Source organism: Typha latifolia, chromosome 8, assembly GCF_019914945.1.
Source record: "Typha latifolia isolate L0001 chromosome 8, TyphaL0001v2, whole genome shotgun sequence".
NCBI classification, from domain to species: domain Eukaryota; kingdom Viridiplantae; phylum Streptophyta; class Magnoliopsida; order Poales; family Typhaceae; genus Typha; species Typha latifolia.
Window position 1 is genome coordinate 1,155,983 of NC_133093.1, and position 14,720 is coordinate 1,170,702.

At 36.1% G+C, this 14,720-nt stretch overlaps 3 protein-coding genes across 6 annotated transcripts; all 3 read left to right on the forward strand.

Moving 5' to 3' along the window:
- The first annotated feature begins 1,862 nt into the window (after positions 1-1,862).
- Positions 1,863-5,826, forward strand: LOC140793170 (uncharacterized). 3 transcript variants are annotated; one of them, XM_073144509.1, is made up of 6 exons: positions 1,863-2,206; positions 2,373-2,487; positions 2,571-3,272; positions 3,740-3,935; positions 5,109-5,164; positions 5,489-5,826. In XM_073144509.1, exons 1-5 carry the CDS (start codon positions 2,124-2,126, stop codon positions 5,132-5,134), a joined length of 1,122 nt encoding a protein of 373 aa, XP_073000610.1. In that variant the 5' UTR covers positions 1,863-2,123; the 3' UTR covers positions 5,135-5,164; positions 5,489-5,826. The 3 variants fall into 3 exon arrangements, with proteins under 3 accessions (XP_073000610.1, XP_073000609.1, XP_073000608.1); XM_073144508.1 differs by having other exon boundaries at positions 1,875-2,206; positions 5,109-5,160; XM_073144507.1 differs by lacking the exon at positions 5,109-5,164 and having other exon boundaries at positions 1,881-2,206.
- A 7-nt stretch (positions 5,827-5,833) lies between these two features.
- LOC140793171 (histone H4) lies at positions 5,834-7,196 on the forward strand. Its single transcript, XM_073144510.1, has one exon. It carries the CDS (start codon positions 6,697-6,699, stop codon positions 7,006-7,008), a length of 312 nt encoding a protein of 103 aa, XP_073000611.1. The 5' UTR covers positions 5,834-6,696; the 3' UTR covers positions 7,009-7,196.
- Positions 7,197-7,851: 655 nt separating this feature from the next.
- LOC140793174 (probable small nuclear ribonucleoprotein F) lies at positions 7,852-14,614 on the forward strand. Of its 2 annotated transcripts, XM_073144513.1 has the most exons (6): positions 7,868-7,952; positions 13,377-13,485; positions 13,611-13,698; positions 13,846-13,883; positions 13,988-14,052; positions 14,337-14,614. In XM_073144513.1, the coding sequence occupies exons 2-6, from the start codon at positions 13,480-13,482 to the stop codon at positions 14,398-14,400; spliced, it is 261 nt and encodes an 86-aa protein (XP_073000614.1). In that variant the 5' UTR covers positions 7,868-7,952; positions 13,377-13,479; the 3' UTR covers positions 14,401-14,614. The 2 variants fall into 2 exon arrangements, with proteins under 2 accessions (XP_073000613.1, XP_073000614.1); XM_073144512.1 differs by lacking the exon at positions 13,377-13,485 and having other exon boundaries at positions 7,852-7,952.
- The last annotated feature ends 106 nt before the right edge of the window (positions 14,615-14,720 follow it).

Sequence of the window (14,720 nt, forward strand, 5' to 3'; positions counted from 1 at the left end):
TGGCTGAGTGAAAGCTACTTTTGAACTAATATATGGCAACACCATAAAGTTGGTGATGGATTTAGGTATGCCTTATGTTTAATTGGATTCTGTCGTTATGCGATAAGGTCGATTCCCCAAACCCCTCGTGAAGTTTGCCACCTGTAGGTCCCTTGATGCTGTGTATCATCTACATTATAATATTCTTTGAGTAAAGTTAATTCCTCACCTTAAATTATTATTACTCTACCAATAAATAAAAGAAATCTCACAGTTGACTTTATTCCGCTGTTCTAATCAAATTTCTCATAATGGTTATATGTCAGCTAAAGTAAGATTCCCTTGACCACTTTGAATGGCTCAAGCTTTAAGCACCTCTGAAAATAATTCTCCTCTTCTTCTAATGCCTTCATTATTAACCTTATTGTGAGTTTTTAGTTTAGTACAGGGTAATGTGCATGAGTTAATCTAGTTGTACCAATTGAGTCCAGATGAAGATATGATGATCTAAATAACCCCCTGGTCAACTCTTGAAAGCAGAATTTTATATTGATATCAATCATTAATTTGAATGAGGAAGATGTAGATTTTATGTCTCTATATCAGAATAACTTTCTGGTTGAGATTTGAGCTTGCTGTGATGCTAAGTTATCTGCCAGTGGTGATCATGACTTATTTTGCATCAATCATAACATTGTTTATAGTGTTTGCCTGAACTGTTCTCCTGTATATTGCCTTCTGGTTTCATCTCCTTGCATCTTCTCTAAAAGTGGACATTTTGGACCCAAGAATTGTTTTAATTACCACCTCTTTACATATTTTTTATTTCAGATTGAAAGGAAAATATGTCTTCTGTAGTCAAAGATAAAAACTCTTATTTTCTCTCTACTCATTTTTATATAACTTGTATTTAATCAGGAGATAGAACCAATGACTAGAACAGTAGTTAATTTTTCTTCTTCTTTTTTCCCTCAAAATTTAGCATATTCATATGCATATAAAGTTATATCTCCTTGCAGTGAAATTTACATGCAGTAAGACAATATCATGATACCACAACAATGTATTATTCTATCAAAGCACCCACTAATTATCACTACAAGGATTGAGAAATTTTTTATGGGTGGTTAGGAGATTGGTTGGCATTTCTTGTGAGACCCACTTGATTTTGGTGTTGCAGCTGCCAAGTTGTAGATTAATAGATGCTTCTTGGATCTCTCATACCAACTATTTGGTTATGGAACCAAAGTCAAATTTCAATTCTTTCAATTTTCTAAAGTTATAAAAGAAAAATATTTTATCTCCGTGGTTATAATCTAAATTAATTTCAACTTTATAGAATTTTATTTATGTCACTTTATTCACTTTTTGTTTAGACTAAAGATAAGAATATTTTTAATTATATTTGATTAAAATATTGTATAATTTAAAGATACTCCTTAGATGTAAAGTTGTAGAGAATTAAATAAAAATTTAAATATATTTAAAATAGTACTTATTAAATTTTAGATGATAAAAATATGATAGTTATATTAAATAAATATATATTATTTTAGATTTATTAGAAATTTTATTCAATTTTTATAAATATTTTTTAATAAGTATTTTCAAATTTGCCTTAGTGGAATAAAGTGACAAAAATAAATGTACAAAGGGTAAGTGAATTTAAGTTTAAGCCTAAGCAAGGGGGAGGTAAAACATAATAAAAAAATACCCGATTAAGGGAAGTTTTAGGGATGCAAATGTAAAAAGACTCCTAAAAAAAGGAGACAATTTGATATTGAAAATATTTTCAGATTATCCCTTGTATAATTTATAATACAGTGGTGTTGGTGTGGGACCCAGACTGAGGTGGTTGGCGGCCCACTGCCAAAATTCGCACCAGCTGTGGTGAGTGGGGCGTCGCACCTCTCTCTCTCTCTCTGTCTCAACCGCCGACGCTCTCCTCTCTCTCTTCTCTTAGTTTTTGGAGACGATACGAAAATAAAGAGAGAAGAGAGAAAGAGGAGAAAGAGGAGAGAGAGAGGGAGAGAGCCTTATACGTCTCTCTCTCTTATCTCCTCTTGTTGGGCTTCCTTGTTTCCCCTACTAGCGTAAGGTACGACTAATCATTTTCGTTTTGCTTTCCTTTGCCGCTCTTTGGTATGGCGGTGGGTAGCAGCTTCGATCGATGGCAGAAAGATGTCTTCTTTTCCGCCGCGGAGGAAGTCCAAGAATCCGCAGATATGTATGTTCTTACTTATTGATTACTCGAAATAGGGATGTTGGTTGTTGGAAAGTTTGGATTTTGATGCGAATTCTGTACCTTTTTTCGTTCAATTTCTGTTGGGTCTTCACTTATTTCACCGTTTCCTTGGATTGGGTCAATCTTTTAGTCGTTTGTAATGTTTCAGATTGGAATCGATGTATAGAATGTGGATACGTGATCGTAACAATGGAATTAGTTCAGAAGTTTCAGATGGTATGCGTAGGGAGCTTCATACTGCTTTAGGCACTGCCAAGTGGCAGGTAAATGTTGTCAATTTTTTCTTTCAATAAATATTTCCATTACTTTTGATCTCAGTGGGTACTTATTAAGTTTCTTTATGCAGCTGGAAGAATTTGAGAGGGCTGTCGAATTGAGCCATGAAAAATATTCTTCAGAAGAGAACACAATCACTAGGCATAAGCAATTTGTGGCAGCGATAAGAGACCAAATTTCCCGGATAGGGAAGGATATGAATGATTCTCTCACTGAAGAAGGGAGGGAACCACTTCTTTGGGTGCAATTAGATGAGGAAGAACGGGATGATCTTGAAGTTTTTCTTTCTGCGATGCCGCAGACGTCGCAAAAGGCAAAGGATGATGCTGATTGTAAGAGGGGATCATCTCAATTAAAAGCTACTACAGAATCCCTAGTTGGCTATAATAATATAGTTTCAAGCAGTGAAGATGTGAGACATGTAGTTGAAGTGACCTCAAGAGAGGCTTCAAAAAGTGAAGATGATGAACTTTGTGTTCAAGTAGTAGATCAGTTAAATGGTCCGAGGAGAAATTTGAGTTCATCGGATAGTGGTGCTTGGAAGATTGTCATTGCTGATGAGGAAGATGTAGATAGAAAATCAATTGAGATGAGGTCAGAGGTGTCAACTCATGCATCTAATTTACCGGGTTTTCTGCGGAGTGCTGAATTTATAACAAGATTAAGGTGGTTTAGGAATAATTTTTGGAAAGCTAAGACTGAGGAACATCTTCAGTTGAGACATGGGCTATTGAATTATCTTGATTCAAAGGGAGCCACTCAGTTTGGACAGGTATAATCGAGTTTAGCATAATTCTAGGAGTTATATTCGATATCTCAATCTTCATTTCTATTTATGTTAGACCTTTTTTTCCCCAATTTCATTAACTGATTTTTGCAGTGTTTGAGAGCTTAGGTTAACATGAACTTGATGATATGCTACTGTACTATGATTGTTGTAGAGCTGTTGCGCAACTTTTTACCTAGATATTGCTTAAAATATTTCAGGGTGTTTTTAGGTTCTCCATTCTGCTATATGCTGATAGTCTGTCTTGAAAGATGCTTAAAAAATTAAGAGGCTCAATTCCCAAAAGTTAGTGTTTGTTTCTTATATTTGTCAAGCATATCTGTTTTGCTACTTTTCCCCTATTGATTTGAGGTAATAGAGTTCAAGATATTTTAGTTTCTTTCTTGAAATCATTCTTCTCAGACGTTTTTCTGGACCACTGTCCTTTATGGGTTAGTTTTATGTTTGTGCAGCGGTTTAATGGGCTGGCTGAACGAAGTAGGAATTGTTTTAGTAGCTGTAAGGACAGTGCAGAACTTTCCAATGGCCAGCAACTCTCTGCAAGGGTTAATGGGCTTCAGCAGCAGATACAGCGTGCGCAATATCATATGCAGTTTGGTCGCTCTCTTCGTCTCACTTTTCTGCTTGCATTGAGCATCATTTTGGTTGGTGAGTTACAATGTTTCTGCTAAAATATTTTATGATTATCTTCCTCATGATTATCCTGCTCTTTTTTAGCTTTGGACATGAGATGCAATTTTTATGATGGGACTTCGTAATGACTGATATTGTCAGTTACATACCAAGAAGCATGATAAATTTATTTCTGAATTTAATTACACTGATAATACAACGTCTTAATATATGTACCTGGTGACTTTTTGTTAGTCATACCTTAATCTGTATTTTTTTGTATATTTCTCTGTCATGATTGCATTTTGTACATATTGCCAACTTCTTTAGTAGAAGCATGAGAATTTGATGAGAACTGGAGATGGAGAACAGATTGAAATTTGATATGCAAGAAAGCCAAGAACTTGGCACAGATGTAAAATAGTGCATATGAAGATCAGTTAATTGATTGTGCGTGAGATTGTGAGTAGATTAAAGTTAATTATTTGATGTTCCTCTCTTTAAATAATGCCAGCAGATTTTACTCTTAGATGGATGCATGTTTTTCTTAGAAGAATACATATTGAAATGATACAGAAGGAGCATAAGAAACTTTGTATGATAAGAAAATAAAATTCTCATGTTATTCTTAGCCTTCAGTTTTCATTTGGCTTTGGTTTCTTACTGAAGTTATTGGATTCGTCTTAATGGGATGATCTAATTATCAAGAAAGAAATATTAAATATGTAAGAGCATCATTATTAATACTCTGATAAGTAGTACTCTGAGGAGTTATGGAGGCTTTAATTCTTTTTCCCCCTTTATCTCTTTCCAGTAAGCGTCATGTGTCAATACTTATATGCAGGGTAGAAGCTTAAAAGTACCTTCTTTTACTTAAAAGAAAGCTTAATTTTATTCTATACGCAATTTTCACTTTTTGAGTGTTATATACACAAGCCCATTTCATTTTAATACGCGGATTCTAACATCAGTATTCTATGTTGTCTGGTTAAGCTATTTTTCCCCTTATGGTATCGGTCTTCAATATTTTATGATTTTCTACTTAATTTTTTTTATTAAGGAGAAGTGTTCCTTCAATTTTTCTCAAAAAAAAGGAAAAGTCTCTTCTTCTGTTGTTTTCTCTGTTACTGAATGTATCAATTGTTCTGGAGACAGATTTATTACACCTTGATCTTTGTCTATTTTAAGCAATTGCTATATTGTTTGCAGTACCATTCCTTCTCTACTCAACATGATGGAGCTTTTCAACACAGCCTATCTGGTAGGTAATTGCCTGGATCCTGCATATAAGTTAGTTATAATATTTGTCACCATGTACTGCTGAAGGATGCACCGATGCATACTCGAAGGCAAATGGTTTCTTCTTTGTTTAGCTGAAAAACGACCTAAGAAATAATATGCATTCAATACTATTTTATTGAGAGACTCATAATAAATGATTTGTTAGACCTTCAATAGTTTCTCATGCATAAAACTTTTATCTTACATATTTTATGCTTCATGGAGGCTGGAAGTCAGTATTGTGCTTATTTCATGAATATGAATGGGTATACTGATCTTTATCTTGCTTCCATTTTGATCCTTTGCAGGCTCTGTTCTTAATGTACATAGTTTCATCTCATGAAAAACTTTCACCATCTGAGAGGTGGAGAAGATTCTTGCTTGGAAATTACGACCATCGTAACCAACTGATACACAGCGGTCCATTTCCTAGATCGAAGATCTTTAAACTTCAGTATCGAGTGAGGATGCCTTTATATTATTTTTCCTTCAAAGCATCAACTGTCGGTAATTTAAAGTGGTTCTTGGAGACCAAGTGTAGCCGAACCGGATCCAAGAGCATGTTTTTAGATTAATACAACTACACCGGCAGGTACAATTGTGCAGTTGTCCTAATAGATGCATTAATATATGAACTTAGCTGACACCTGCATAGATCCATCATATTTACAAGAGAAAAGAAGAGCTTGCCATTTACATGTTTATATCAAAGAACTGTCGAGTTGTTCCTGAAGGATAGATAAGATTTCTTCTGTGCAGCTCTTAACCATTCTCTGACAGGAAAATGTAGCCATATATTAGTTAGAATAAGAAAATTAGCTGCACTAAGTGCACTAGGCATGCTGGGAATCTTTTCGAGATCTTTGGCTCTAGAACTGAATCATTTCCTTGTATCTGAGAAGAACTGATCATTTCTTTTCTATGATCAATAAAGTTTGAGTTTGGTCCTTAATGCTACAAGGCATCATGGAATCGATGAATTTAGCGAAGATTTGCCAAAGGAGCTTAGTTTTCATTTAACCTACTTTACCTTGACTTCCCTTTGTTACTTTATGAATCACCTTCCTCTCCAATTGTTATATATATATATTTTTAAATTTTTAATCATTGAGAACATTTTTGCATAAAGCACCCCGTCCGGATTTCTTTGTGTGAAAAATAAAGTGTTAAGTAAAAATCTTGAATACAGGGTGTAAATTGCCAAGAAGCCAACATCAACTGTTCGTATCCTTCTAATCAACCGTTCACAGACGCCCTAACTAAATCGCTGTCGTCTAGCTATTTTGGACCGTCACCTGGATCCGCGTTCCCCCGTTTCAACCAATCAGCATCCAGCTTTGTCCATCCGACGTTCCATAGCAAAGCTCAACCCTTCTCGCGGCTCGTAGTCCAATCCAACGGCCACCACCTCGATATCGATCCCTATAAAAACACAGCCTCCCACCCCGAGCTTTCCAAACCCACCCGTTAGACTAAATCAAATAGAAAGTTCTTTTCGAGCGAGGGATCTGAAGAAATGTCGGGGCGCGGCAAAGGAGGGAAGGGTTTGGGGAAAGGCGGGGCGAAGCGGCATCGCAAGGTGCTGCGCGATAACATCCAGGGGATCACGAAACCGGCGATCCGGCGGCTGGCGAGGAGGGGCGGCGTGAAGCGGATCAGCGGCTTGATTTACGAGGAGACGCGTGGCGTGCTCAAGATCTTCCTCGAGAACGTGATCCGCGACGCCGTCACCTACACCGAGCACGCGCGCCGCAAGACCGTTACCGCCATGGACGTCGTCTACGCCCTCAAGCGCCAGGGGAGGACTCTCTACGGCTTCGGGGGTTAGGGTTAGGGTTAGGATTAGGATTAGGGGTGGGGATGGGAAATGGATCGGTAGATTTATGGATCTTTGATATGCTCGTTTTCTACTCTTTATGTTTGTTTGTGGTGTAAAGAGATTAGGGTTAAGAGGAAAGGTGCTTCAATGGTGTAAACTGAATGTTGAATTGAAATGGTCGTTAGTTTTGCTAATAATTTTCGTCTTCTTATCCTGGCAAAAGATCTTGGGTTCGAGTTGGACAGGATAATGCAAATACAAACGAGTTATCTGATGATATAAATTATTTAAAATTTATTTAAATTATCAAATTATAAACGAGTTAGACGAATCATAGTATTAATTAGGTCGTTTAATCTATTTATAATTCAAATACGATTAAACTAAACTCAAAACTCATTTAAAAGTTGAGTTTTGATTAAGTTTTGCTGCTCTACCCTCCTGAAAAATTAAGGGATAACTATACCTCCTTTTGTGCTTTCACCCTCACACTTCTTTTTTTCCTACAAAGAGACCCCTGAACTTTTAAATGCCATATGCCCACTCTTATTTTCATTAAAGACATAATTACCCTTATTTTGAGAGAATGAAATAATCCATGACTATTTAGAGCGGCAAAATTGGTATTTTGCCCTTTCTAGGTCGTTTAATATTTGATAATTTTTAACAGTTCAGGGGCCATTTTGTAAGGAAAAAAAGTGAGGGTGAAAGTGAAAAAGAGAAATAGTTTTAGGGTTGAAACTGTAATTATCCCAAAAAAATACAAAAAAACGAAAACCCAAAAGGCCTACGTAGCCAACTGTAGTTACGGCCCAGTCCGGCCCACTAAGACTCTCATTAAACCCTTGATGACCTCTTCTCCCACTTTATGCGTCTTCTCCATTCTCCGCTTTTTTCTCCTTCCTCTGCTCCTAGGTCTGAGCTCAACCCTCACTCCCCCAACTCCAATGGCGGTAATCTCTCTCTCTCTCTCTCTCTCGTGTCTGCTTTTGTTTCGTCTTGAGACCAAGTCCAGAACAAAACCCTAGCTCCTACCTCTGAGAGAACGATATAGAGAACGGAACCCTAGTTTCCACGCTCATCGTTTATGTCTGATTTAGAACTTGCGATGTGCGGAAATCCTATGCTCGGTGTTGTTTTATATACCTAAATCTCTTTCGTATGTTGTTAACTCTTGTAAGTAGATGTGGATTCTACGATTTGGGAAAAAGTGTGCGGTTATCTCGTTTAGTTATGGCTTCATGTAGCTAGAAATCTCAGAGAAGAAGAAAAGGATACTTGTAAATTATTTCAAGCTCCATTTAGTGTCCAAGTTTGAAACTGAGAAATAACAACCCTGTCCTGGAAAACGAAAGATACCTCAAGGGTTTCGGGTTACTGGCCAACGTTGGTGAATCAAACAGGTTTTGGCTGAAATAAAACTCATAGTGAAGGCTTTTCTGATGGATTTTGTGGGTTTTAACTCGTGTGTGCTTATCTTATTTTTCTCCTTTGGGGAAAGTGATCAGATAGAAAATGTAGTTAGCACGGGCCTGTTAGGTACCAAATCCAAATGAATTTCAATGATTTCATTTTCACGAGAACACAATTGATTTCATTTGGAAATGAATTCCATTGTTTGGCAAACAATGGAATTTGAAATGAATTCCATCTATCCTTGTTGTTTGGAAATAGGCAGGGATTCGTTTCAACCTGTTTTAGTTTCCTATAATATCCTCTATCATCAATACAAATTAACTATATAATATGCGTAGAACAAAAATCTGATAATAATACATAAACTTAGAAACCAAGAATATATTTATTAAACAAATTAAGCAAATAACTAGAAGCAAACAAAAGGAGAAAGATTAAATATGTACCTGACTTGCGGAAGAGGAGAAAAATAATGTGAGAATAGATGAGAAACTAAGATGCATAGGTAGGGTTTTGTTAGTTATTTTACTAAGGGCAATTATGGAATACAGAAAAGTTGGTTAAGTTAGAAATGAATTCTTGTGAAATTGCACCTCAAATCATCTGATTTTGATATGTACAGTGAACATTTTTGTTTCTTTTTTGTTGTTTTCTTGGTTTTGCAGACAAATCATTTTTTTAATATTATAAGCTTATATATCTGTAAAAGTGGATCCATTGTCGAAGTATGTTTTCTGGTTTTAATATTGATTTGTTTGTTACATGTTTTTTGGTGCTACTAACGATTTGTTTGTTACATAATAGCTAGGGAAAACAGCTGATCTGTTCTAACTTTAAAGTCCGTCAACCCCGCCCTACCGCATATTCTCCTTGTTATAAGTCAATTAGTATATGGATTTGGAATAATTTTTGTCGTAGGAAGTAACTACCAACCATTTATCTCTGTGGTAAGTTGCATGAACAATTTTCTGCAAGTGATGATTTTATAAAACCATATTTCGGGTTAGTAAGCAATTTAGAACAGAAAGAATTTTAGAGGTGTTGGGCAAGGTAGATATAACTCTTCAGAATGGGTTTGTTCTGACATGTGGCCTCTATTCCACTAGTTTGCTCCTACCACATTTTTGGTGAACCAGTATTTGTTGTCCTTCTCATTTCTTTGGTTAGCTTTCTATAATGTATAAGAACCCATCGCCAAATTAGATACAACATATCACCAATTTAGTCTTGCCTTTTGGTAACAGAATTATCATTTCCTTTTTCACCAATGTTTTAAAAAATGATAAGGATAACATTCACATGGCAGAGAGGATTGATTGTTTTAGTTCCTTTTTTTACTATTAATTGTTTACTTCTTTGGATGTGATTTTTTTTTTGTTGTATTTTCTTAAGTTTTGTTTGGCTAAGATAATTCAACTCATAAGAACAAGATATGCTTGCCCCGTATGCACTATGTTCTCTTCTTTTACACCCATACTTTGCGGCTTTTTAGCATTGTTTACTAATTCATCTAATAGGGCTTTTAGGAGATACATAAAGGAAACGTGGTGAGAGGTAATGGAGTGAAACAAATGGATCATTAGGATTCTAGGGAAGATATTAGGATAGGTTTTACATCACCTTGAAACTAGAGTTTCATTCCCAAATCTCACAAAGGATGCAAAAAGTAGCTTTTTAATTCATTCATTAACTTTAGCTAGGTACAAGTTGGTCTATGTATTGATCTTACAATTGCAATAAGCAAAGGCAACTCTTAACATTACAATATGCATATATATTCATAAACATTGCAAAAAGTAAATACAACCCTAAATACTATAAATAAGCAAATACATAACATTAAAGACTCATATTCAAATTCTCGAAGGGATAATCAGCTGTCGGCGCCTCTTGTTTTGATATATGTGCCAATATGATCTGTCAATGATGTCTGTATTATTTTTCCTAGGCTGGAGAGAACTCAATTTTGTCAAGTGTGCTCCCTACAACTCTCGTACTGTTCCAGATAGTTGGGGTGGCAATCGGGTCAGGTTAATTGGGTTCGAGTCGGGTCAGACGGGTTAGGTCAAATTTACCTTTAACACGAACATGAGCTGATTATTAAACGGGTAACATGACACAACCTGTGTAACCGGTTTAATAAATGAATCGTTTATAAAATGTAAACACGACACAGCCCGTATAATTCGTTTAATAAATGAGTCATGTACACGTGGCATGTTAACACGATTAACTTGATTAACAATTTATACAACACAAAAATATTGTGCCAAAGGATCAACATTACTGTTTCAAAATACAAAAAAAACTTATGATGAACTAAAACAAAATAATTTTAATACAAAATAATTTTAAAAATGTGATGAACGCCGTTCACCACCGTCAGATCCATCATCAGCATTCGCCAGCAATGCTCACTATTATACACTCAAAACTCGTTGGATTCATCACCAGTGCGTCAAATTCTTCTAGAGTCTAGCGCAATCAATGGAGCACCCTTACCTAAAATTCAAAACAAAATATCACATGACATTTGAACTTGGCAGCAAGCAATTTCTTATACAAAGAATAATAACACACAACATTTCTTCATGCTAAATCAACGCAAATAAATGGAAAACACAACAACAAAGATTCCCAATACGACTCCAAAATGGTGTTCGATGTCAGCCGGCGTCTGCTCCGAAGTCACCGTTTGCACCGACTTCGACATCGCCTCTCCCAATGCCGTCGTCGGCTTGCTCTGCAATAAGATTGAAGAAATCAAAATAAGAACTAGGGCATGAATAAGAAGAGAGTAGGACCCATGCTTCTCTTTTGTTACCGTAGCTAAATACAATACCAAACTACATTGCATTTGCAACTCCTTCCTCACTCGGACGACGATGAGGGATGGGAGGAGATTCGACGACGGTGAGGGTGGGAGGAGATCCGACGATGGCGAGGATGGGAGGAGATCCGACGATGGCGAGGATGGGAGGAGATCCGACGACGACATGGGTTAATGAAAAAGGGAGTGGGACGCGAAAGCTTGATGAAAAAGGGAGCAGGGTTGTGGGAGGCGGTGGCTGATGGAAAAGAGAGAATGAGAGTGAGGGGTAAGATTTAGGATAAGTTAGAATGTTAGATATTAGTATATATACTATTGGGTTAGTGAGATGGCGGGATGACTCGACCCGATCCGACTCGTATATTTAAATGGTTCAAACAGGTCAATGATATGAACCCGAACACGGTTCAAACGGGTTAGATCGATTGACCTGTTTAAGACTTGAACCCGATTAAACTAAACTCAAACCGGATTAAAATACGAGTTATTATTAAATTCGAGCTAATAAAAAACAAAAAATTTTAAAAATTTAATATCAGATATTATGTGATGATTTAAATTCATCCGGGACGGTTTTCTCTTAGAACCATCAAAAAGTTGCATGTCGAATTGGGGAGCTTTTTAAAATTCTAATAGCTTATGAAGGTCCAGATTTTACTTCTGAGAATCCACTTATAAATGAGCTCACTCATAAGAGATCGTTCTTACCTCTACCATTCTTACCTCTACTCCCAATAGTACATCATCTACAGTAGATGAAATTGATAAAATTTTAGATTATGAAATTATATTTACCAGAGACGGGGAAACCGCGACGGTATCTAATGCGTTGGGAAGGTTGTCTTGAATTTGATGATACTTAGCTTAACCGAAGTGACTTTGAGCGAGAAGACCCCAATATCCTAGAGCAGAGAATTACAGAAGGCATACTGAACAATATAGAGTTATCCCACACCTAGGAAAAATGATGCGGATATCATCGATAGATCACAATGGCACGTGTATTAGCATAGATGGTGCCGATCTGAATAGTAGTATACAAAGAGAAACATCTCTTTTTTATGACTTCCACGAAAAATGTAAGTCTATTTTGTCCACCTTATCCATCCCCCTCTATTCCTATGACTGAGTCTTTTTCTGGCCCTTGCGGTCTCTTCAAGGTTGAGTTAGTGTTATATCATGTATTTGCAATGCTTAGGGATGTATTTTAGTATTCAAGGTTGTTTTTTGATAAGTTGTAAGGTCTATATAAAGACCAACTTGTACCCATTTAGGATTTAATGAATGATTTTGAAAAGTTTCTTTTCGCCTAATTTGTGAGATTTACGTGTGAAACCCTAGGTTTGAGGGTGGAAGTGTGAAACTCTATTCTTTATATCTTTTCTAAGATACTAATGATCCCTTTGTTTCATACCATTTTAATAATACATACATCACCAGCAGATCATGATAGTGTGTGTATCAGCGTAGAAGGCATTGACAGCTGATGATCTAGCTAAGGATTTGGTTATGAGTCGTTTATATTATGAATTTGCTTATTTACAGTGTTTAGGGTTGTGTTTGCTTATTTGCAATGTTTAGGTATGTATTTATAGTGTCTAGAGTTGTCTTTGTTTATTGCAGTTGTAAGGTCTATATATAGACCAATTTATACCAGTTAGAGTTAATGAATGATCTTTTAAAATTATTTTCTGCCTCCTCTGTGAGATTTAGGTGTGAAACGCTAGTTTGAAGATGGAGGTGTGAAACCTATCCTTAATACTTTCTTTAGAATCCTATCTCTTTGTTTCATACAAGGTAACGAGTTACTAGTTGCTACGAATTCTGTCTCTTCAAGGCTTTAGAGTTTGTTATAGGCGGTGTGGCCTAATAGAAGAGCATGCAATGTACTAAATGCTGAGTGCATTTTATATTACCCAATCACTTTTGCTGTGTAATTTTTCTCGTTAAATTGTTGTGGATGCTTGAACTACATGATATAAATTTCCATTGCCTCATTGTCTTATTGAAGTTCTGTAGTAGGTGAAATCATTTCTACCCATAGGTAGCCTGCCTTTATCTACCACATGTAAATTCCAAAACTCTACTCATATGGATCTGCTCGACCCTAAACCTAATTTTACTGTTTCAGAAATGCAAAACAAAGCGCTCAAACGTGTAAGATTTTAAGCAGTAGGTACCTCTCAGAAGGCAGAAGCATGTAAACTTGTATTTAAGGGTCCAAATTATCCTGCATGCAGGTTAAAAATTTTTAACACTTGACAATGGTCTACCTGTTCACACTTTTCATGATGTAGCTCACTCTCGTCGGATGTGCTGCTTGTTATTCCTGACATTTTTCTCTGTGCTTCTTCTCTGTTTGTAGGCAGTACCAGTTAACCCTAAACCTTTCTTGAACAATTTGACGGGGAAGCCCGTGATTGTGAAGCTTAAATGGGGTATGGAATACAAAGGTAATTTCTGCAGTCCTTTTCACAAATGACTATAATTTTTAGATTCCACAGTTGTCTATGTTTAGATCCCATATTTATCTTTGTTTATGTCTGTGGAAGTGATATTAATATTAACTAATGTATATTGGTTTTGCTTGGTTCTACCAGGTTATCTTGTTTCAGTGGATTCATATATGAATTTGCAGGTGCTCTTCAAACTCAATACAAAAAACAAAAACAAAAAATCTTGTTCTGACGCATTAAGGTCATCTTGAATTAGTTTTCTTATACAAGTTCTTTTTATCTGCAGTTAGCTAATACAGAGGAGTACATTGATGGACAATTCTCAGGAAATCTAGGGGAGATATTGATAAGGTAACTATTCTTTTTGTTATCTTTTAGCTCTGTACTTGACTCGAGAAGCTTAGACTATGAATGCAATTTATACTGATTGATCTCTGACGACGGACTAACCCAAAAAGGTGCTTTCATGGTTAAATCATGCTTATATTGGATGCCTTTCGCTGACTTAATCTAATAAGTGCTTGCACCGACCAAATAATAGTTACTGTAATCACTTGCATTAGTAAAAATTATGAAGTACTTGAAAATGTTTGATCCTGTTTCACACCGGACTCTTTGTGATGTTTTATTTACAGGTGTAATAATGTCTTATACCTACGAGGTGTACCAGAGGATGAGGAAATTGAAGACGCTGAATGAGTGCGATATATCCTCAGCTTGTTGCCTGTTCAATTAGAATTCTACATATGTGATAGTAATGAGATTAACATGCTTATTTTACCTGCTCAGCTATGTGTTAGGATTACTGGAATTGCAATAGCTTTTAGAGGATTAATATATGCCAATGTAAGATTATATATGCCAAACAAAACATTAATTTAGAGGATTCAAATCAATTGTGGCGGTTTCAAAAGGAGCAGATCCGAATTGAATTAGGTTGTGCAACGCTCCTTTTGCAATGTTTCCGTATTTTTTTTTGTACAATGAATTTTTTAGCTTGTAGTCAGGTCAACTGATGG

Bases quoted from the DNA above. Each gene is read 5' to 3' on its own strand.
- LOC140793170 (XM_073144507.1), top strand. From the start codon at position 2,124: ATGGCGGTGGGTAGCAGCTTCGATCGATGGCAGAAAGATGTCTTCTTT. The intron at 2,488-2,570 runs GTAAATGTTGTC...TTCTTTATGCAG, and splicing joins TAGGCACTGCCAAGTGGCAG to CTGGAAGAATTTGAGAGGGC. The intron at 3,936-5,488 runs GTGAGTTACAAT...GATCCTTTGCAG, and splicing joins ATTGAGCATCATTTTGGTTG to GCTCTGTTCTTAATGTACAT.
- LOC140793171 (XM_073144510.1), top strand. From the start codon at position 6,697: ATGTCGGGGCGCGGCAAAGGAGGGAAGGGTTTGGGGAAAGGCGGGGCG.
- LOC140793174 (XM_073144512.1), top strand. The intron at 13,699-13,845 runs GTAATTTCTGCA...TGGTTCTACCAG, and splicing joins ATGGGGTATGGAATACAAAG to GTTATCTTGTTTCAGTGGAT. The intron at 14,053-14,336 runs GTAACTATTCTT...TTTTATTTACAG, and splicing joins CTAGGGGAGATATTGATAAG to GTGTAATAATGTCTTATACC.